A 23,499-nucleotide genomic window follows, 5' to 3' on the forward strand; every position below is an offset into this window, starting at 1 on the left:
CGTGCGCCACCACCACTGGGTCTGTCTAGCGTTTGTGAGATCCTACCATTCCTGAAGATGGACAGGAATCCATCAGGATTAGTACAGCAGCTCTCACCACCACAGGACTCTCCAATACAAGGTCAAAAGACCAAACCTAAGAAGTCAGCATTGAACTGAGAAGAAAATAAGCATGGTGATATTTTATTTGTGCTGCAATGTCATTTTATTTGTATGTTAATAAATAAAGTTGCCTGGGGGTCAGAGCTAATAGCAAGCCATAGCAGAAGCCGGCGGCACCTTTACCCGATCACATGGCAGGCAGAGTCTGTGTGTTCAAGGACACAGCCAGCTTGGAGACACACGGCTTTAATCTCAATACCAACCATAGAGACCTGGAAATCTGTATAGACAGGTAGTGACGAGGAAGTCATGTGGTTGGGTTTACAACCAATGAGAAGGCAGAAGAGAAAGTCAATAAAAAGACAGACAGACAGGAAGTAGGTCTCTTTCTCAGGGGAAGGACGGCAGCACCGGGTGGTAAGAAGGCGGTCTTGGTCTCAGCTCTTAGCTACTGCTCTCTGGGGCTTTTAACTCTGCATTTGGCTCTGTGTTTCTTATTTAATAAAACCATTCAGAATTACATCTACAAATAAGGATCCAGGAGACAGGGACTTTGTGACGCTCGCCTGAGCAACCTGGTCCTGCAGAGTTCTGCTGAGAAAGGGGAGCCGGACGGAAAGCTGTTTGCCAAGAAGGCAAAGTCTGGGGCAGAAATAGTTTAACACACAGCAAAACTGTAAACCTCCACTGTTGTCTAGAGGTAGTTTTGACCCGTAAGACTTCTCACGGCAGTATTTAAAATTTCAGTATCTGCCAGGCAGTGGTGGCGCACGCCTTTAATCTCAGCACTTGGGAGGCAGAGGCAGGCAGATCTGAGTTCTAGGTCAACCTGGTCTACAGAGTGAGTGCTAGGACAGCCAGGGCTACACAGAGAAGCCCTGCCTCAATAATTGATTAATTAATTAATTAAAATAAAATAAAATTTCACTTGCTCTGACTGGTTCCAAAATAATAACAGGAGTGTGGGAACCCGAACTCTCAAGAAAATGTGATGGACATCTGCTCTCAAGTGCCAATTCATTTCAAAAAATGACTGACAGATGAGCCTTGTGCATGACTCGAAAGCTACACCTAATGACCACAACCTCCATGTTCACAACAACTGATACACTGTGGATTGCTGTCCTGTGTGTGCATGTACACACATGTGGGCACATGAGGAGTCGGAGGTTGACACTGAGATGTCTTTCCTTAATCTCTTCTCAGCCTCATTTTATTGAGACAGGGTCTCTCACTGAACTTCAGGCTCACCATTTCAGCTAGGCTGGCCAGCCAGTGAAGCCCCAGGATCCTCCTGCCTCAGCTCCTCAGCACTGGGGTTACAGGTGTATGTCACCATGCTCAGATAGTCAAGCTCAGGCCTTCATGCTTGCACAGCAAACCCTTCACACCCCGAGCCACTGACACTTCCAGAGTCTCACTTTTGGGTCATTAAAGAACAAAAATCCCCCCCCCTTTTTTTAAACAAAATTTCACTGTGTAACCCTGGCTAAGAACTCACAGAGATCCATCTGCCTCTTCCTCCCAAATGCTGGGATTTAAAGGGGTGTGCCACCAGGCCTGGCCTAATTTATTTTACTGACAGAGACAAGCTGGTGTTAAGTGGATGCAGACAAAGGTGAGGAGCACAGAGGAGTCGGGTTATTAGCAGAGTTGAGAGTACTAAATGTTTGCTTAAGAAATGCTCAGAATCCAGGTTATCATATTTTCCAAGGCTCAATTCTTCCTGGGTTACTCTTCATTCAAAAGATTCTAAGGGGGTAGGGATGGAGAGCTGGCTCAGTAATTAAGAAGGTGCACTGCTCTTACAGAGGACCCGAGTTCAGTTCTCAGCATCTGCACAGCAGATCACAACTCCAGCTCCAGTGGATCCAATGCCCTCTTCTGGACACTTGAGGCACTGCACCCACATGCACTTACCCACATAGGCACAAACATACATGATTAAAAAATAAAATAAATCTTTAAAAACAAAACACAAAGACCCTGGAGACCAAACGGAGAGGAATCCTCTGTTCTTGTGGTCTTCTCTCAACTGGGGCCTGTCTTCAGGCTCCCCTGGAGTGCCAGTTTCTGCTCTGAGCTCCCTACTCCCCACTGTCTTCCAGGTGCTCATTCTTCAAGCATTTTTCTCATCTCTCAATCAAGACTGTCGCTGCAGTGACCAAACAATTCCAGAATGTCTGTGACACTCAGTCCATAGTTAGGTCAGCTGTGGGTGCCACAGGCTGGCGGCTCAACAGAAAGACAACCAAAACTAACTTCTCAGCTAGGTTCAGAAATCACATGACCACAGAGAGTGGCAGAATCCCTTATTTTGACTCGCGTTCCCTTGTATCAGCAAACAGAAACCACTCCGGCTGGGGATAAAAGCTAACCCAGCACTAGGAGGAAGGAAGGTAGTGAGTCACATGATGAGCAGCAACACTCACGAGAAGGGCGGGGTTTAATCGCGGCCTCGGATGAACGACTGATGCTCTGGCTTCCGAGGCTGGCTGTGGCTCTCACTCACACAGCAGCCTGAGGCCCCGCCTGACCACGCCCCCTGCAGTTGTACGGTGACAACAGTCCACCCTGGATCCAATGGCTCCGTCTTCTGAGCACTTGTGAGTTTGTGCCATCCAGTCCTTCTTTGTCACCAGTTTTGAGTTTAAAAAAGGTCGAACTGCCAAAGATGATTCTCTTATCCAAATATCTTTTATTGGAGTAAAATATAAACAACCTTTCTCATCTAGCCCTGCCTCAGTGTTTTTTATTAACTAAGTGCTAAGCATTCGTGTGTCAGTGCAGACAACCCCGGAGACTAAACACTCTGGGGCCCCTAAAATGTGATCACTACCCAAGAAGATAAGTCTCACCCTCACAGACTCAGAGAAAAAAGTTTAACATCATATGACAGCAGAGGTGAGGCCTGGCAGAATTTACACTGGCTCCTTGTGAACTCCAAAGGAGAGAAAAAATTACTCTCGGGTTGACAAGATAGCTCAATGAGTGAAGGCGCCTGCCACCAAGGCTGACGGCCTGCGGCCATTCTGGGACCATGTGAACAGAGAGACAGCCAACTCAGTCCATCCTTGGACCACGTGACCGGGGACACAGCCAACTCAGTCCATCCTTGGACCACGTGATCGGAGGAGACAGCCAACTCAGTCCATCCTTTGACCACGTGATCGGAGGAGACAACTCAGTTCATCCTTGGGACCACGTGATCAGAGGAGACAGCCAACTCAGTCCATCCTTGGACCACGTGATCAGGGAGACAGCCAACTCAGTCCATCCTTGGACCACGTGATCGGAGGAGACAACTCAGTCCATCCTTGGACCACATGATCGGGGGAGACAGCCAACTCAGTCCATCCTTGGACCACGTGATCAGAGGAGAAAGCCAACTCAGTCCATCCTTGGACCATGTGATCGGGGAGACAGCCAACTCAGTCCATCCTTGGACCACGTGATCAGAGGAGACAGCCAACTCAGTCCATCCTTGGACCACGTGATCAGGGAGACAAACAACTCACACACAGTTTTCTGACCTCCACAGGTGCACTGTATCACACATGTGCATGCCTCTACCCCAAACAAATGAATGTAATTTATAAATAAAGAATAAGCCCCAATAATCAAGCAAAACCCAGACTCACTTCTGAAATCTAAAAAGATGTAGTATAGCCAGGTAGTGGGATCATGTGTCCCCTCTAGGTGGAAGCATCTTCTACAACTTCCTGTCACTAGTTCCTCACCCCTGGCCATCACCATGCATGCCAGCCTTCTAGGCTCTAAGACACCCTGTACCAAAGAAATGTCCATCATTGGATCAGAACCTGCTTCTTGTTTTGTGAATATTGGCAACAGTTTGACAAATGCCACTCAAAGATTATCACATGTCCAGAAGTCCATATTTGTAAAGAATTAAGATGTGACAGCCTCCACAACTAACATTTGCCAACGGCAGAATCAAAACAAACAAACACACAAAAAGGCTGCATGGCCTAGTGGCCCACAGTGTCACCTGCAGACTTCCAATGACAGGTGACAGAACTGCAGTCCACGGAGGCCTTTTCTTCTCTAGGGCTGTCACTTAGCGTGCATTCTCAATACCTGGGGGATAGCACACTGGCTGCTGGGTGAGGACATCAGAACCACACATCTTCTGTAACTGTTGAGTTACTCATCTCTTAGAAAACGCCAAAACCTCTCCGACCCCAGGAGCCCACACCTATAGCAATAACCTTCCCCGAGTTACTAACTGATTTATAATTATCTATTCATACCCAACCTGGGCACCCGCTGACAATGGCTTCGATATGTTTCACATTACAAAATGAATTCATACTTAGTACACTCTGGAGTGGACCAAGTAAACCTTCGGAACAAACTGAACGACATTCTATAAAACAAAACCGGGAAGTCGGGCGGGTCTGACCCTTCCTAGCTCAGGACTACACTGAGACAGAGGCATCTTGCAACTGGAGGCCTGAGCCAGACTGGAGCTCGCTAACATGTATGCACTTACCTTAAGAGGAGCTCCTTGGGTAACTTTTTGTTGATGAGGCCGTCATCATTGTTTGAGAAAACCTGCAAGACAGACAGAAATTGAAAACAGTTCTTCAGCCAATGTATGAAAAAAACTAAGTCACGTGTTTTTATACTGGATCAAAACAACACTACTCACTGTCCTACAGAGGAAAAAAAAAAACCTTTGTGACTGGAGTTCAGTTCCCAGCACCCATGTCAGGCGGCTCACAGCCACCTGGAACTCCAGCTCCATAGGACACAACACCGTTGGCCTCGTTGGCACCACCACACAAGTGCATCTACCACCCCAATCACAACAAACACATACACATAACTAAAACTAATAAAAACAAATATTTTTAAAATGGCAACACACAGCCATTTGTGTACTGCATTGTACTGGAGGCTCTGGTAAATATCCAGCAAGAGAAAAACAGAAGACATGATGTACAGCCTCCATTCAAAGACAAGGTATTATAAGAAGACAGCTCTAGAAACCCACAAAGACATATCATAACTCATCAAAAAGTTCATACATTTACAAAAATAAATTTTATACTTTTAAAAATTAATTTTCATTTTAATTATGTATATATGTGTATGCACATCTGAGTGCAGCACTCTAGGAGGCCAGAAGAGGGCGTCAGATCTTCTGGAGCTTGAGATACAGGCAGCTGTGAGCTGTCTGCCCAAAGTGGGTGCTGGGAACTGAACTCCAGTTCTCTACAGGAGTAGCCAGTGCTCTTAACTGCTAAGCCATCTCTCCAGTTTCATGAAAATATATTTCTATACATTAGTAATGGACAACTTGGAAATGAATTCAAGAAAGCAATCAAACTTAACGGCATTAAAATGAATAAAGTACTCAGAAATGAATTTGACAAAATATACATATATATTTATTCCCTATGAGCCTATGGGGCCATTTTCCTCCAAATCATCACACACACTGATACATAAGTTTGAATAATGAGTTTAAAAAAGCCAAATCATTGAAGTATTTTAGTTACATTTATTTCTCTCTCTGTCTCTATCTGTCTGTCTGTCTGTCTGTCTCTCTCTCTCTGTATGTGTATGTGTATCTGGGCTCAAGTGACTGCTGTGTCAACCCCCCCACCCCCACCCCATAGCAGCTGAGATGTGCATGTGCTCCTGTACCTGGCCATAGGATAGATGTTCGTGTGTGTGTGTGTGTGTGTGTGTGTGTGTGTGTGTGTGTGTGTGTGTGTGTGTATATATATATATATATATATATATAGAGAGAGAGAGAGAGAGAGAGGCATTATCGGGAGGTGTGGCCTTGTTGGAGGGAGTGTGTCCTGGGGGTGGGCTTTGGAGTTTCAGAAGCCCAAGCCAGGCCCAGTGTCTCTCTCTTTTCCTGCCGCCTGCCAATCCAGATGTAGAACTCTCAGCTGCCTCTCCAGCACCATGTCTGGAATACCTGCGTGCCACCATGCTTCCCGCCATAAAGACAATAAACTAAATTTCTAAACTGTAAGCCCCAATTAAATGCTTTCCTTTGTAAGAGTTGCTGTGCCGGGCGGTGGTGTCTCACTCCTTTAATCCCAGCACTTGGGGGGCAGAGGCAGGAGGATCTCTGTGAGTTCAAGGCCAGCCTGGTCTACAGAGCTAGTTCTAGGACAGCCAGGGCTGTTACACAGAGAAACCCTGTCTCCAAAAAAAAAAAAAAAAAAAGAGTTGCAGAGTTGCTGTGCCCGTGGTGTCTCTTCACAGCAATAGAAACCCTGAGACAGCCTGCATGTATACAATTGTGTGAGCAGTGCCCACATAGGCCAGAAGAGGGCGTCAGATCACTTGGAATTGGAGTTACAGGGAGTTGTGAGTGGGTATAGGTGCTGGGAACTGAACTCAGGTCCTCTAAAGGAGCAATCTTAACCAGTGAGTCATCTCTCCAGTCCTAAAAAGAGTAAGTTTTTACTACAGAGCCACAGTAACTGAAACACTGAAGTCCTGGTATAATTACCAACAAACAGATGACGTGAACAGAACTGAAAGCCCAGAGAAAAATTCTTTTTTCAGGTTGGTTGCTTTTTGTTTTTTCAAGAGAAACAAGTATTTCTCTGTGTAGCCCTGGCTGTCCCGGAACTCACAGAGATCCACCTGCCTCTGCCTCCTGGGATTAAAGGAGAGTGCTGGGATTAAAGGCATGCACCACCACTGCCTACCACACACCGGCTCAGATACAAACTCTTACATCCAGGAGCCACTGATTTAAATGGGGGGTGCCAGGACAATGGGATCTTCATGAGGACCATGGGGCTGGACTTTTCCTCCACCATGCAGCAGAACTCAGTCCAAGGGGAAGCCTGTGGTGTAAACACAGGGTCACCAACAGCAACAGTCCTCTGTGTTGTGTGTGGACGGACTCTGACAGTTTCCAACTATGATACCCAAACCACATGTAACCAAAAGTGAATGTAGGTAAGGTGAACTTCATTAGATTAAAACCTTCCTGACACAAAGAGCACCATTCAAAAAGTGAAAAGGAGCTGTGTGTGGTGGCACACCCTCCTGTAATCCCAGCACTTCAAAGGCAGAGACAGAGGCAGCAGGATTGACACCAGTCTGAAGCCCCACTAGCCTCTAATGGAAGTTCCAGGCCACACAGGGAGACCTGGCTGGATCGGGGTGGTGGGGACGACAGAGATTCAGAAACAGACGAATACTCATGAATATTTGCAAATAACTTGAAAGGGATCCCAGGACACACAGCAGACCTCTCAACAATAAATAACAAGGCAAGCCAGTGCTGGGGAGAGGCTCAGTGGGTAAGAACACTTACGCAGCAGGCATGAGGACCTGAGTTCAAATCCCCAGCACCCATGTAAAAGCCCAAGCATGGCTGAGCAAGCTGTAACCCCAGCAACAGAGGGTGGTGTTGCAGACAGGAAGATCCCAAGAACTCAGTGACCAGCTGGCCCGGCTGAATGGGGAGCTGCAGGTTCAGTGCAAGATGCTGTCTTGTGGTGATAAGGTAGAGAGCGACAAACAGTCAACACCCTGCTCTGGCCTCTACATGCACAAACATGTGCACCCTCACACTCATGTGTACACACCTCATGACACAACTCACACATATAAGATAGCTCAATGAAAGAACTGGTAAAGAAGCCGGGAATGGTGTGATGTGCCGGTAGTCCCAGCTACCTGGGAGGATGAGGAGAAGGAGTCACTTGAATCATGATTTTGAGACCAGTTGGGCGACATGGTAAGACTCATCGCATAAACAAGGTATACACCTCAGCTGATAGAATGTTTGCCTACACCCTGGTTTTCAACCCAGCACTGCGTAAACTGGTCAGAGTGTGGTCCACCCACAACCCTGGCATTTGGGAGGTAAAGTTGTGGGCATCAGAACATCAGGTTATTCTCAGTTACATAGCAAGCTTGAGGCTGGCCTGCAATACATGAGACACTATCAAAACACACACACACACACACACACACACACACACACACACAGCCCAAATGCTAGCACTAATGGTGGTGCATGTCTTTAGTACCAGCACTCGGGAGGCAGAGGCTGGTGGGTCTCTGTGAGCTCAAGGCCAGCCTGGTCTACAGAGCGAGATCCCGTCCCAACAAACAAACAACAAAACAAATGTCAAACCTCACTACCGTCTGTTAACTCCAGCTCCAGGGGACCCAACGCCCTCTTCTGGCCTTCTCAGGCATCCAGGCTCATGTCAATATACCCACACAAACACAAAATTAAATCTCAAAACAAACAAACAAAAACATCCTGTGGCTGAGGCGATCACAGGTCCTAGCAGGTAATCACTATGACTGTTCTAACAGGAGATAGTGTGCCCACCCGATTCCCTTCCAGACATGCCTGTTTATGCCAGGGATCAGGGCTGCTGCCAGCTTCAGCCCGAGAGGCTTCTTCTTGCAGTGGGTGGTAATTACTGCAGAGACTCATACCTGGTCAGACTGCTGAGAATTCCTGACTGCTGAAAGCTGAGCCCTGAAAGGACACTGATGTCACCCCCTCCCATGCTGGAGGAACACGGTGGACGATGGCGGTGAACGGAGAGGAGGAGCTGGAGGAGGGTGCAGGGCTGTGAATTCTGAACAGGAGAGAGACCACACACTCTGGAGCCGCCAGCAGCTGTGACTGTCTACACACAGTCTTCCTGCAGAAGACCAGTTATCAACACGCTAGCGGAGAGCCAGGAGCAAACCATGGCCCTTTTTACACACACAGTGCGTAAACAAATATAAACAAAACCAGAACTAATCCTGCAAGCTGTCATCAGACAATATTAATAGACAGTTTGTCAGAGAGGGGGAGGAGGGGAGAGATCATTCTTCCTCTGGCTCGGTTGATAAGATACTGAAATTCTTTTTTTTTTTTCCTTTTAATCTTTAGATTTATCTATTTTATATGAGCACTTTGCCCCCATATATGTGTGCACCACATGCATGCCTGGTGCCCACAGAGGTCAGAGGATGGCTGTGAGTCACCATGTGGGTGCTGGGAACCGAACTCAGGACCTCTGGAAGAACAAGTGCTCCTAACCACTGAGCCATCTCTCCAAGCCCCAAACATTGAAATTCTTTAAGATTTATTTTTATTTTATGTGTATATGTATACATTTGTATGAATGTATGTCACATGTGTGTAGTACCCCCGGAGGCTAGAAAGGACCACAGATCCCTTGGAACTGGAGTTACAGACAGCTGTGAGCTGCCATGCAGGTGCTGGGAACCAAACCAGGTCCTTTGCAATTCTTTTTTTCCTCTTTTTTATTTTACATGCATGGGTGTTTTGCCAGTATGTAATGTCTATAATGTACCACTTGCATGCCTGGTGCCTGCAGAGACCAGAAGAGGACGTCAGATCCCCGAAAACTGGAGTTACAGACAGCTGTGAGCAACCACATGGGTGTTGGGAAATAAACTTGGGTCCTCTGGAAGTGTAGCGCATACTTTAGTGTGGAAGGCCTTGGTGTGAAGGTTAAGATCGTGGGCTTTGAAGACCAACTGAGTGAATTCAAGTCCTTCCTTGGCCACTGACCAACTACTGTGGGACTAGTAAGCACTAAATCTAGGTCTACCAAATATGTACAGTGATGTCACTCTCATGGAACTCAGGCTCTCTGGAAGAAAGCTAGAGTGACTGAAATTATTCCCCACCTCACCATCAGGAGCAGGAATCCAGACAACCTACCGTTTACGGTCAATGAACACAGAGATCTCATCCGGTAAGCACCTGTCTCAATCAGCACCTGCCCTCGCAGTGGATTGTGGGTCTCAATCGGCACCTCCCCTCGCAGTGTGGGCAGTGTGGGGATTGCAAGCCTCTGGCATGCCATGCAAGTACGCTACCAATGAGCTACATCCCAAGACCCTTTCATTTTGAGACAAGCTCTCTCTAAATTACTCAAGTTGGCCTTGAACTTAAGATCTTTCTACCATATTCAGTGTTAGGAGCATAGGTGCCAGCAATCCCAGCACCCAGGAGGCTGAGGCAGGAGAATCACCACAAATTCAAAGCTGGCCTAGTCTACATAGTGAGTTCTAGAACAACCAGGGCTGCCTTAAAAGATACACACACACACACACACACACACACACACACACACACACACACACACACACCCACCCCACTGGTAAAGTGTTTGTCACATAGGCACATAGGAATGAGGACCTGGGCTTGATCCCCAGAACCACATAAAACCACCACCACCAAAACCCCCAGCTGTCCCATGGCACGTGCTTTAATCCCGGCCCTGGAGAGAGGTAATCTCTGGGCTCACTGGCCAGCTAGTCTAGACTAATTCAGGTTCTGAGAGAGACTCCCTCTCAAAAAGACAAGGTAGCTGGCACCTGAGGAACACCACTCAAGGCGGACCTCTGGCCTCCACACACACACTCATGCACCTGCACACACATATCCAGAAAAGGCAAAAAAGGCAAAAAAGAAACTTCAGTGTAAAGTGGAAAACTACTATTAAATATTTGAGTTTTCCCCAGTTTCATGTTTCCTAAACCTCTAAGACGACCTGATTACAGACAAAAACAGAAAGTGAGGTGCAAAATAAGGGGAAGAAACAGACAGGATGGAGTCAAATGGAAAAACATGTTATGACATACAATTTAAGAGATGAATCTATCTAGTTAGTTAGGTTAGACAGGGTTTCTCTGTGTAGCTTTGGAGCCCGTCCTGAAACTCGATCTGTAGCCCAGGCTGGCCTTGAACTCACAGAGAGGCATGTGCCACCACCCCCCAGCTCTGAAATAAATTTATTTTATAAGCTGAATTAAACAACAAAACTGGCACCCAGGAAAGACACTGGAGCATTCAGTGTGTGCAAACCAGCCACCGGAGGGCTTCCACAGTGTGTGCAAACCAGCCACCGGAGGGCTTCCACAGTGTGTGCAAACCAGCCACCAGAGGGCTTCCACAGTGTGTGCAAACCAGCCACCGGAGGGCTTCCACAGTGTGTGCAAACCAGCCACCGGAGGGCTTCCAGTGTGTGCAAACCAGCCACCGGAGGGCTTCCACAGTGTGTGCAAACCAGCCACCGGAGGGCTTCCACAGTGTGTGCAAACCAGCCACCGGAGGGCTTCCAGTGTGTGCAAACCAGCCACCGGAGGGCTTCCACAGTGTGTGCAAACCAGCCACCGGAGGGCTTCCACAGTGTGTGCAAACCAGCCACCGGAGGGCTTCCAGTGTGTGCAAACCAGCCACCGGAGGGCTTCCACAGTGTGTGCAAACCAGCCACCGGAGGGCTTTCAGTGTGTGCAAACCAGCCACCGGAGGGTTTCCACAGTGTGTGCAAACCAGCCACCGGAGGGCTTCCACGGTGTGTGCAAACCAGCCACCGGAGGGCTTCCACGGTGTGTGCAAACCAGCCACCGGAGGGCTTCCACGGTGTGTGCAAACCAGCCACCGGAGGGTTTCCACGGTGTGTGCAAACCAGCCACCGGAGGGCTTCCACGGTGTGTGCAAACCAGCCACCGGAGGGTTTCCACGGTGTGTGCAAACCAGCCACCGGAGGGCTTCCACGGTGTGTGCAAACGAGCCACCGGAGGGCTTCCACAGTGTGTGCAAACCAGCCACCGGAGGGCTTCCACAGTGTGTGCAAACCAGCCACCAGAGGGCTTCCACAGCGATCACAGAGGAAAGCGAGGGAGAACAGTGAAAGGGGATGAGGAGGAGCAGGAAAAGAGAGCAAGACTGACAAAAGAGGAGGGCAGAGAGAAGAAACGTTTTTAAACACTGCTGCTTCATCCTGAGGGATAGAAGGCCTTGTGTAAATCAGCTCTGTGAGCCGCAGAGAGCAGATGCCGAGTCCTGAACACAAACTGAGGTGGCGGACAAACTCCCAGAGCTGCCCTAGGCGGAAGTGTGAACCTATCCACAGAACTGCCTGCGCTTGCTAATCCCTCTCATTCAGCTTTGCCACAGGGAAGAATGCAGAGCCGGAGAGCGTGAGGCCTGCCTGCTCTGTTCCTCAGCATCTAACCCAAGGCTGGGGCACGATGACAATCACTCCAGACCACTCAGAACCAACGCATCCAAACAAGAGAAGAAGCCTCACTCCCTACTCCATGGTGTCTCTACAGGAGGACACTGAGTACCCTGCAGTACAATCGGCTTGTGTACAGTGTCTGTCAACTCAGTGATGAGGAGACCGTGGGTAGAGAAACAGGAAGAGCCCCAGAGCCCCAGGCTCAGTAAGGGACCCTGTCAGAAATGAGGGATGCAGGAAGACATCCAGTCATTGACCTCTGGACTTCACACCATCACCTACACGCATGCATTTGGATACACGCGCGCGCACACACACACACACACACACACACACCCCAAGCAAATATCCATCTAACTATTCATAGTAAACACATTTCCTTTACATTTTATTATTTATGTGGAGGAAACACCCTGTACAGAGGTCAGAGGAAAATTTACAGGAAGGACTCTCTGCTCCCACACGTGGGTCAGGAATATGGAACTCGGGTTGTCAGGATTGGCAACACGTGCTTTTACCCACCGAGCCATCTCAACAGCCCTCTAGATACGTATTTCTTAAAATCAGGCACGTCTCTATTAGCTAACCCTCAAATATTCTACACCCGGGGTGTGTCACGAACCAGGGAGCTCACTTCTTTTGTATGGATGGAGACCTCTCAAGAAATCACACCTGAACCTTGCCCGTTTAAGTCAGCACGCAGGCCAAGTCAATTAAGGCTTTAAACAAGAAGTTAATGGAGGCCAGGTGGCATGCCCACAGCCTTCCAAGTTTATTGAGCAAAGCTAACGGCTTAAAGTGTTTACAACGTACTAATGACAGATTCATTAAATCCCTCACTGAGAGAGAGTGCAACACTCAGAAGAAAGAAAGGAAAAAAAAGTCCAGTTCAAGGTCCCCCATTTTTACAAAAGGGGGAAAGGGGTCTTTCTGAAGCCACCCATTAAATCCCCCTGGGCTAGGAGCCCCGTCAGGACGCTGAACTTGAAACAAATGTGTGGTACGGTACTGACATCATTGCATAAAAGCAGCCTGAAGTACGCAGACTGAGGAGTGTGGCTGTGGGCATCTATGTAACCACACCCTCTGGTGGCTTCCCGGGCACGCTCGGGCCGAACAGCGTCACGGCGTCGGGGTGGTCCACCGAGTGGAGGTGCCGGGTGTGTGATCCAGACACGGAGCATCAGAAAGCACAGCGTCCCGGGGCCCGGCATCCAGGACCCGGGGACCTGGGGTTTCCTTCTTCAGGACCAATCCGATGCCCCCTGCCCTGCCCTGCCCTGCCCGGCCTCACCCGGCCCTGCCCTGCCCAGCCCGGCCCTGCCCCGCCCGGCAGGCTTTGGCTCTTCTCCGCACCCTCCCCTAGGCGCCCCGCATCTCCGCTGCCCCGCGAGCGAGCGCGGGCCCCAGACTCACCATGGCCGCGAGCGCGCCCACAGCCCCGAGTCACACGGCGCCGGCGACGCCCGTTGTCCTGGTGACGCCAGCCCGGCGCCCCGCCCCGGCCTCAAGGTGGGCTCGGAGACGGCCATTGGCCCACGTCCGCCACGTGATCTGTAGGCGCGCCCTCCGGCCCGCCCACTTCTCCTGGCCCCACGCAGCTCTGAGGCGGGGCCTGACTGCCTTGGGGCTCCACCCCTGGTCCTTTCTCATCACCACAGCATCACCTTGACGCCCTCGCAACCGACAGGTGGCCCAGCCACGCACTGTGCGGAGCAAGACACCTTTGTGGATCCTCTCTACTAGGAAAACAAAAACAAACAAACTACGACAGAAACCCAAACTGTTGGAGCTGGGGATGTGACTTAGTTGGTAGACTGCTTGACTAGAGTGCATGAAGCCCTGGGTTCCACCCCCAGCACCACATAAAGCCAGCGTGGTGGTGCACACCGGGGAGGTGGAGGCTGGAGGACCAGAAATCCAAGGTCATCCTCAGCTACATAGAGAGTTCGACGTCAGCCTTTCGTCTTGAAAGAAACAAACACCATTACCTAAGAGGCCGTTTTAAATGACCACGGTAAATGGCAGCACCTGAAATGGTCACGGCTGGTATTCCAATCTGATTGCTTGCATGCTTCCAATCAAATACATAGCGAAGCATGCATTTATTCTGAAAGCTACTTTTGTCTATTAAAAATGACTCCCCGCCAGGAGGTGGTGGCGCAAGCGTTTAATCCCAGAACTCGGGAAGCAGGGGCAGGCAGATCTCTGGGAGTCCGAGGCCAGTCTGGTCTACAGAGTGAGTTCCAGGAGAGTCAGAAGCTGTTACACAGAGAAACCCTGTCTTGGGGAAGTGAGGGGGACAGAGCGGGGGTGGGGATGGGGGGACAGATGACTATCCTTAAACTGGTGTGCAGTGGTTAAGGTGAAGTACTAAATGCTTGGGAGACCGAGGCAGAAGGATCCCTTGAGTCCAGAGTTCAGAGCAAGACTGATCAACACAGAGAGACACCCCTCTCCATCTCAAACACATATGTGTAATCTTAGCAGGTCCATTAATGATGTTGCTTAACATGCGTAGCTTCTAATTTAGTAAATCAGACAGCAATTTGTTAGATGTTTTTCATGTGGTTGATTGTGAGCCTAACCTTTAATGACTGAGCCAACCCTCCAGCCCTTTAATGTGACTGAATAAAATTTAGATATTCCCAGATCCGGCCGGTCAACCTGGTGGAGAAGAAACATTTGGTCTGAGGTCGTAGCCCAGCTGGTAGAGTGCTTGCCCAGCACCCAGGAATCCTGGTTTCGACCCATAGTGCTGCACAAACCTTTATGATGCTCATGCACACTAAGCTGAAGGGTCAGCAGTCCCAGGTCATCCCTGCTGCTGTGTAGTAAATCTCAAGCCAGTCTGGGCTCCGTAAGACCCCATCTCAAAAATAAATAAGATAAACAAAAATCAACAATCAACCTGCCATCTCCCCTGGAATGTCTGATAGAATCCCCGACTTTACAGGGCCCAAGGTTCTGGCTTTCCCATCTCCCCAATCCCAGCAAACAATCCTCCTGTCCCCTGGTTGCTCCCAACAAATTGTCCTTAACGTCCCTTTTTCCCCTTTGACCTCACTTCCCATCTATTAACAAACATTCTCTTTACCTTAAAAAACATGGGGGCCTGGTAGTTCACACCTTTAATCCCAGCACTCGGGGGAGGCAGAGGCAGGCAGATCTCTGTGAGTTCAAGGCCAGCCTGGTCCACAGAGAGAGTTCCAGAACAGCTAGGGCTACACAGAGAAACCCTGTCTCCGAAAGACAAACAGCAACAAAAACATGTCCTCAGAGGCTGGGGGCGCGGGGGAGGGGGGCCCAGGTAGTCTAATGCTTGCTGCACAAGCATGAAGACATGACTTTGATCCCTAGATCACATGTGTAAGAGAGAAAAAAGTCAGTCATCGGGCCCTGTGTTTGTAATCCCAGTGATGTGAAATCAGAGACAAGAGATCCCTGGAGCTTGCTGGCTACTTGGTGAGACACTATGTGACACCTTGTCTCAAAAACAAGGTGAACAGTGCCTAAGGAACACCCAAGGATGTCCTCTTGCTTTCACATGCATGTGCACACACGTGTGCAAATACACACAATGTAACCACACAAACATGCACACACATACCCATTATAGATACAGCTGTAGATATAGTAAGTACGTATATTATCTGTATCTTGAAAGTCTACTTTCTCAGACTTACACTCTTACCAACACCCTTGTCTAAATGTGTCTCTTTGTGCTGCAGTCTGAACCTCTGTGTCCGAAACTCACGTTCAGATTTAATCTGTTTCCCTGCATGAAAAGACGGTGGCCTAGAGGGGCTTCATTTTGCAGTGGGAACAATGACTCATCCCCTAAACGGGACTGGAACTTCCAGAGCCATAAGAAACACACTTCTACTAAGAATGACCCCGCCTGTGGCATTTTGTGATAGCAGCACCGTCAGACTAACACACTGCGCGACCTGTCTTCCCTCCCCTCCTGTACACAATGGTGGGGTTCCAGGGGTTTCTCTGGCAGGTAGGACTAAAGAAAACACGCCAGCTCTTCCATCTGTGGTCAGTTACTCCCCTCTGGCTGTGATGAAATGCCCCAGTAAAAGCACCTTCGGGAAGGAAAGGTTCCTTTTGCCTCACAGTCTGAGGATACCATTCATTATGACAGGAAGACGAAGCAGCAGAAGCCTGGGGTAGCGCCTCACATTGTCACATTGTCACAGTCAGGAAGCTGTGGGGGCAGGCTGGTGCTCACCTTGCTTTCTCTTTTTATTCAGGCAGGGACCACAGCTCACGGAAGATCACTCGAAGTGAGGATGGGTCTTCCCATGTCAAATAACGTAATGTAGAATCCCCTCACAGATGTGCCCAGAGGTTTGTCTCCTGGGTGGCTCTGGACCCTGTCAAATGGACAACCAGTATTAACCAATATTAACCATCACAATCAATAAGCCCCTACATGCTCAGGGGCACATATGTTCCACTCACTGCAACTGCTGTTTCCACACATGACAAAGACTTTCAGACTGCTTGTGCTAAAGGAAAGAAATCACGTGACTGAGCTGCGAATGTCTGTAGAGGTGGGATGGATAAGTAAATGCAGTAGAGAGGCTTGGCCACATGCCTCCATCCCCTCCACTCTGTGTCTGTCCTCCTACAGTCTTCTTGGATTGCAGGGACAGCTGATCTGAGAGATCACCAGCTCAGAAGGGAGTGGAGTCCACCCCTAGGCAGGGACACTAAGGCCCCACCTGACCCTGAGATGATGATCGGCTGACCCCTGATGATGATATGTGGTTTTTGCCTCCTGGACGACAGAATCTTGAACAAGATCTTTGCAGCCTGCTGAGGACGTTGCTGCAGATGTCACTGTTGCCTTTCCTGTTTGGTTGCTGGGGTGAGTGTATGGACCTGATCTGTTGGGGCCTCTCAAGAGTCAGGCCTCGCCGGGCGGTGGTGGCGCTCACCTTTAATCCCAGGCAGAGGCAGGAGGATCTCTTTGAGTTTGAGGCCAGCCTGGTCTCCAAAGCGAGTTCCAGGAAAGGCGCAAAGCTACACAGAGAAACCCTGTCTCGGAAAAAAAAAAAAAAAAGAAAGAAAAAAGCGTCAGGCCTCTGACACAGGACTTCATTAACACCTCCACACTAGCTCACTTTATTTCCCAAGGACCCTCAAACCTGCTAAACGCTAGTGACCAGCCTCTGCTTCCTTCCCTGCCTTACACAGGGTCTGGCTGTGTAGCCCAGGCTGGCCTGGAGCTCATGGAACTCTTTCCACCTCAGCTTCCCACTATGCCCATCTCACTTACTGCTTACATCTTAACATACACGGCTGAAGGCCTGGATGGTGGCATGTCTGCGGCCCTGGATGGTGGCATGTCTGCGGCCCTGGATGGTGGCATGGTCTGCGGCCCTGGATGGTGGCATGGTCTGCGGCCCTTGTGGATGATTATCCTGGTCCTTCCTGATCTGAGGGGATATTTGTATGTGCTTAAAAAAATGTGCACCTCAGTCAAACACATACTATTTACTAAAGCTACCATATTTACAAGCTCGGGCCGCTCACTCAGCTATTCCAATTTTGTAAATTTACTATTACTGATACATGGAAAGGGTATTTCTAAAACTACTATAGATGGTCTATACCAGGCTTATTCTTTTTTTTTTTTTCAGTGCTTTATTGGGGGGGATGGAAGAGAGAAACCAGGCCTAGGGGGAGACACATGTGGAGAAAGAGAGAGAGAGAGAGAGAGAGAGAGAGAGAGAGAGAGAGAGAGAGAGAGAGAGAGAACAGAGAGGAACCAGGCTTTTTCTTTTGGGCCACCAACCAGCGTTATGACACAGAGACTTGTTATTAGGTATGAATGCTCAGCCTTAGCTTAGGCTCATTTCTTGCTAGTTCTTCCCCCCCACCACCACCACCAAGACAGTGGTTCTCTGTGCAACAGCCCTGGCTGTTCTGGAACTAGTTCTGTAGACCAGGCTGGCTTCGAACTCACAGAGATCTGCCTGCCTCTGCCTCCCAAGTGCTGGGATTAAGGTGTTCACCACCACCACCTGGCTTTCTTGCTAGTTCTTATAAATTAATTTAACCTGTTTCTTGTGGTGATATTTTGTTTGTGATCTAATAAATAAGCTTGCCTGAAGATCAGAGTGAGGAGCTAAACCACTAGTTAGTCATAGAGGCCCGGCAGTGATGGCACATACCTTTAATCCCAGCACTCGGGAGGCAGAGGCAGACAGATCTCTGTGAGTTCAAGGCCACCCTGGGCTACACAAGATTGATCCATTCTAAAAGAGAAAGAAAGCCAGGCAGTAGTGGTACACAGCTTTAATCCAAGCACTTGGAATCTCACGCCTTTAATCCCAGCACTAGGGAGGTGGAGATAGGAAGTGATATGACTGGGCAGAGAGAGGAATATAAAGTGGGAGGAGACAGGCGCTCGGCTCTCTTTCAGGCTGAGGATTTCGTAGAGGTAAGAACTGGTGGCTGGCTGCTCTGCTTCTTTGATCTTTCAGCTTTCGCCCTGATATCTGACTCTGGGTTTTTATTAATAAGACCAGATAGAAATCATGCTACAGTTTCTTGTCATCTACATTTTGCCTCAGAGCTTTTTATCTTTTTTTCATTCTGTATGTCCTACAGAACAAACTTTCCCTGTTTCTTCTGTGTCTGGCTGGCTGGCTGGCCCCAGGCATCTTCCTCTGTTTCTCCCTCATTCTCTTCTCTCTTCTGCTCTGAGCCTAGATTTCTCTTGTTACTTATTCTTTCTGCCTGCCAGCCCTGGCTATCCCTCTATTGCCCAGCTATTGGCTGTTCAGCTTTTTATTAGACCAATCAGGTGCCTTAGGCAGGCAAGGTGAAACAGCAACACATTCACAACAAGGAGAAACAGCTAAACAAATGCAGCATAAACAAAAGTAACACACGTTTACACAATTAAAGTAACATTCCACAACAAGGGTCAATTTCTTTCCTATTCTTTGTCGATTTTTGTGTTTTATTAAAGTTGTTATGTACCTTCCATATCTGCTAGGAAGCATTCTCACAGAGGTTTGAGGTCATGGAAAATATAAGATTCTATGTGTAGTTTGTTTTTTTAATATTTATTTATTTATTGGGGGATATGTGAGTGCCACGGTGGTCAGAGGACTGTAGGCAGAAGTCTCTGTTCTGCTAACAACTCCCAAATACCCAGCAGCCACTTCCCAAATTACACAGAGAAGCTTATATTAATTATAACTGCACAGCCATTAGCTCAGGGTTATTACTGACTAGCTCTTACAATTGAATTAACCCATAATTCTTATCTATGTTTAGCCACATGACTTGGTCCCTTTTCTCAGTTCGGCATTCTCATCTTGCTTCCTCTGCATCTGTCTGGAGACTCCTCACTCTGTCCTTCCTCTTCCCAGCATTCTCCTAGTCTGCTCACCCCACCTATACTTCCTGCCTGGCTGCTGGCCAATCAGCATTTTATTTATACAGAGCGATATCCACAGCAGAGCATGGTGGCATGCACACAGACACGGTGCTGGAGAGTAGCTGGGAGTTCTACATCCGGATCCAGAGGGAGCAGGAAGAGAGAGTGAGTCACTGGGCCTGATTTGAGCATCTGAGACCTCAAAGCCCACCCCCCAGTGATACACTTCCTCCAACAAGGCCACACCTACTCCAACAAGGCCACACCCACTAATCTTCCTCAAATAGTGCCACTCCCCAATGACTAAGCATTAAAAAAATTAGATTATGGGGACCATTCTTACTCAAACTACCACACTAACCCAAAAGATTCTGGACAGTCTGTCCCTAACTTCCATCTTTCCATAGGAGTGCTGGGGTTACAGATGCAAACTCTCGTTTCTTTCTTTGTGTGACTTCCAGGGACCATTCTCATGTCACTAGACTTGGACAGCAAGTGCAGAGTCATTTTGACAACCCTGGTGAAATCATCTTTAATCAATATTGTTTCTTTTTCAGAGTATACACAGAATCAAGGCTTTCAGCAACTGGATGACTAGGCATAGGTTAGAGACTTCTCCAAATTTTTTAGTGTTGTTTGGGGGTGTACTGGCAATTGTTTTTGGGGTTTTGAATCAGGATCTTGCTACTTAGCATAGACTGGCTTAGAACTCATGATGGTTCTGCCCCACCTGAGATTATAGGTATGCTCCAACATGCCTGGTCCAACTGTATATTAGTTAGTTAAGTGCCAGATTTCTTTTTAAATTATTTTATTTTATGTGTATGAGTGTTTTGGCCTGCATGAATGTCTGTGTGCCACATGTGTGAGAATGTGAGGCCAGACGAGGGCGTCCGATCCCCTGGAAATGGAGTTACAGATGATTGTGAGCCACCAAGTAGGAGCTGGAAATCAAACATGGGCCCTTACAAGCAGTGCTCTTACCCAGTGAGCCATCTCCAACCCCAACACTCTGGCTTTGTCTGCAGCTTCCTCAGTTTCTCAGCATCTTCCCTCTTATCTTGAGGTTGGCAAAGAAAGTATATAGCCAGGTTCTTCAAAGCCACATCATCATGACTAAAGTACCAAGGCTCGAACAGAGACACCAGAGCAAAGAGATCCAGGGTGACCTGGCAGTTGATGGCAGCATCCAGGTCCTGGTGGTAGTTTGGCACACCTTCAAGGCAGATGTTGTGGTTGTGGCTACATCGGGCACGTTGTGGTGGTGCAAAGAGGTAGAGCAGAGGGAGTAGCTGGCTGGGGTCAAGCTCAGGGTCCATTCAAAACCACTGAAGCAGGCAATGGTGACTCTTGGAGGAGGAGAATGTCTCTATTTCTATTTTATTTTATTATTAACTGTGTGTGTGTGTGTGTGTGTGTGTGTAAATGATGTGTATGTAGGTATGCATGCCACAGAGCCTATGTGGAGGCCAGAGGACAACTCTGTGGAGTTGGTCCTCTCCTTCCACCATTGCCGAGCTTCAGAGATCGAAAGGGTGGCTAGGCTGGCACTGCCCAAGGGCTCACCATTTTTGCTGCTGGACCAATAAGTTATTCCAAAGTAGCTGACAAACTGCAAATGGAACTAAAGTTCACCTCTTGGCTTTCCATGCACACTGCGCTGGTTTAAACGATATCGGTGGCCCATAGGCTCTTATGTTCCAATACTTGGTCCTCAGTTGGTAGAATTGTTTAGGAAGGATTTGGAGGTGTGGCCTTATTGGAGGAGGTGTGTCACTGGGGGTGGGCTTTGAGGTTTAAAAAGTCCATAGTCCCTAGCCAGGCCGTGGTGGCCCACACCTTTAATCCCAGCACTCAGGAGGCAGAGGCAGGTAGATCTCTGTGAGTTCAAAGCCAGCCTGGTCTACAGAGCGAGATCCAGGACAGCAACCAAAACTACATAGAGAAACCCTGTCACAAAAAACAAAAACAAACAAACAAACAAAAAGTCCATGGTCCCATCTTCTTTGAATCCATTGTCAGGCTTTATACCCCCTCCTTCCTTCCTAGTTCCCCAGTTTTTGAGCCTGCTCTGACAGCACCGGCTGATCCAGGGCTTCACAGCTGGATCTTTGCCAAAACAGGGACTGGATAATGACTCTGTGAGAGACTAGGCCTGATGGAGCGGAGCTAAGGGCTGCTGGGGGTGGGGTGTACAAGCCTTTGAGCAGGCAGGAGGATCTCTGAGTTCGAGGCCAGCATGGTCTACCGAGTGAGTTCCAAGACAGCCAGGGCTACCCAGAGAAACCCTGTCTCAAAAAACAAAAACAAAAGTTATGGGTCAGGATGTAAGTTCTCAGCTACTGCTCCAGCACCATGCCTGCCTGCCTGCTGCTCCAGCACCATGCCTGCCTGCCTGCTGCTGTGCTCCCCACCATGGTGGCCATGGACTCGAACCCTCTGGAACTATAAGCACCTAAAAGCTCTTCAATAAGTTGCCTTGGTCATGGTGTCATATCACAGCAATAGAAAAATAATTAAGACACATACATTTTTCAAGCACCTCAGTCTGGTTACCTGGTGTGGTTTTGGTTTTTGTTTTTTTGTCCCCCACATCATTTTAAGTTATAGACTCTGCATTTCTTAAGAATTGTGTCTTATTTTTGCTTAGAGAACTCATGAATGTACATGAAGTCAGCCACATTCTTCTCAAGATTCCTTCAAAGAACAATTTCATACACATATAAAAATCGCCTTTCTGCACTCCCGCTGGCCTAGTGAGCAGGCACGGCCTCGACATGCCAGCGAGTTCGTGGACCTGTACATGCTGCGGAAATGCTCCGCGAGCAACCGCGTTATTGGTGCCAAGGACCACGCATTCATCCAGATGAATGTGGCCGGGGTTAACAGGGTCACAGGCCGGTTTAATGGCCAGTTTAAAATCTATGCTCTCTGTGGGGCCATTTGAAGGATGGGTGAATCAGATGACTCTATTCTCCGATTGGCTAAGGCTGATGGAATTGTCTCAAAGAACTTTTGACCAGAAGAGATCAGGGAATATTTGTCATAAATAAAAGTGAGAAAGTTAAAAAAAAAAAAAAATCAAGACATTAGGAGGTTGGGACTGGAGAAATGGCTCAGTGGCTAAGAGGACCCAGGTTTAGTTCCCAGAATCCACATCAGGTGGCTCACAACCACTTTTAACTCTAGTTCCAGGGACCCCAATATTCTCTGGCTTCCACGAGAAACTACATGCACATGGTAAACTCATGCATGACAAGCCCAAACACACACACACACACACACACACACACACACACACACACACACACATAAATAAAAATAAATATATTTTTAACGTTATTGGGTATAGTGGCTCATCCTATAATCAAGAAGTAGAGGTGGGAGGGTCAGGAGTTCAAGGCCATTTAGGACTACATATTGAATTCCAGGACAGTCTGAGCTATAGAGTGAGACCCTGTCTCAAAACAAACAAAAGAGAGAGGCATTGAGCTTCACGTCTGCAATCCTAGTACCTGGGAAGATGAAGCAAGAGGATGATGCAAGTCTGGGGCCAGCCTGGGCTGCAAACTCAGCCTCAAAACAAACAAACAAATAAACAAACAAACAAATAAATAAATAAAGGCGGGGTAGGGGGAGCCAGGGAGAGGGCTGGCCAGATAAAGGTGCTTGCTAACAAGCCTGACCTCAGTTCATCTCTCCTTCGGTGACCTCTGACCTTTGGTGTGCTCTTCTGTAAGCCTCATGGCCATTTTTTCTAACTTCCAGAACAGATGACTTCCTAAACAGACTATATGTACTCGATCCAAAAATAACCTCCCTGCCAGCACCAGTCTGTGTGTGGCGTCCCTGGTGGGGGCGGGGTGGGGGGTGGCTTGAGACCCACTCTGCATTCGCTGTCCTCCCTGGCATCTCCTTTAGCCAGTCCAGCAACCGCTGCAAAGATGACACACGATGCTGGGTCTGCAGCATGAA

At 48.4% G+C, this 23,499-nt stretch overlaps 1 protein-coding gene and 1 pseudogene across 1 annotated transcript in view; one reads left to right on the plus strand and one right to left on the minus strand.

Moving 5' to 3' along the window:
- The window catches only part of Fbxl2 (F-box and leucine rich repeat protein 2), a 59,160-nt gene extending 45,535 nt beyond the window's left edge, over positions 1 to 13,625 (minus strand). The window contains 2 exon segments of the mRNA XM_052723117.1: positions 4,616 to 4,677; positions 13,536 to 13,625. Coding sequence (XP_052579077.1) covers positions 4,616 to 4,677; positions 13,536 to 13,538 — 65 coding nt within the window. The 5' untranslated portion in view covers positions 13,539 to 13,625.
- On the plus strand, positions 13,537 to 22,558 carry LOC128105518 (40S ribosomal protein S21-like; annotated as a pseudogene).
- The last annotated feature ends 941 nt before the right edge of the window (positions 22,559 to 23,499 follow it).

Source organism: Peromyscus californicus, unplaced genomic scaffold (genome assembly GCF_007827085.1).
Source record: "Peromyscus californicus insignis strain IS unplaced genomic scaffold, ASM782708v3 Scaffold_11__1_contigs__length_118956290, whole genome shotgun sequence".
In the NCBI taxonomy this organism is placed as follows: domain Eukaryota; kingdom Metazoa; phylum Chordata; class Mammalia; order Rodentia; family Cricetidae; genus Peromyscus; species Peromyscus californicus.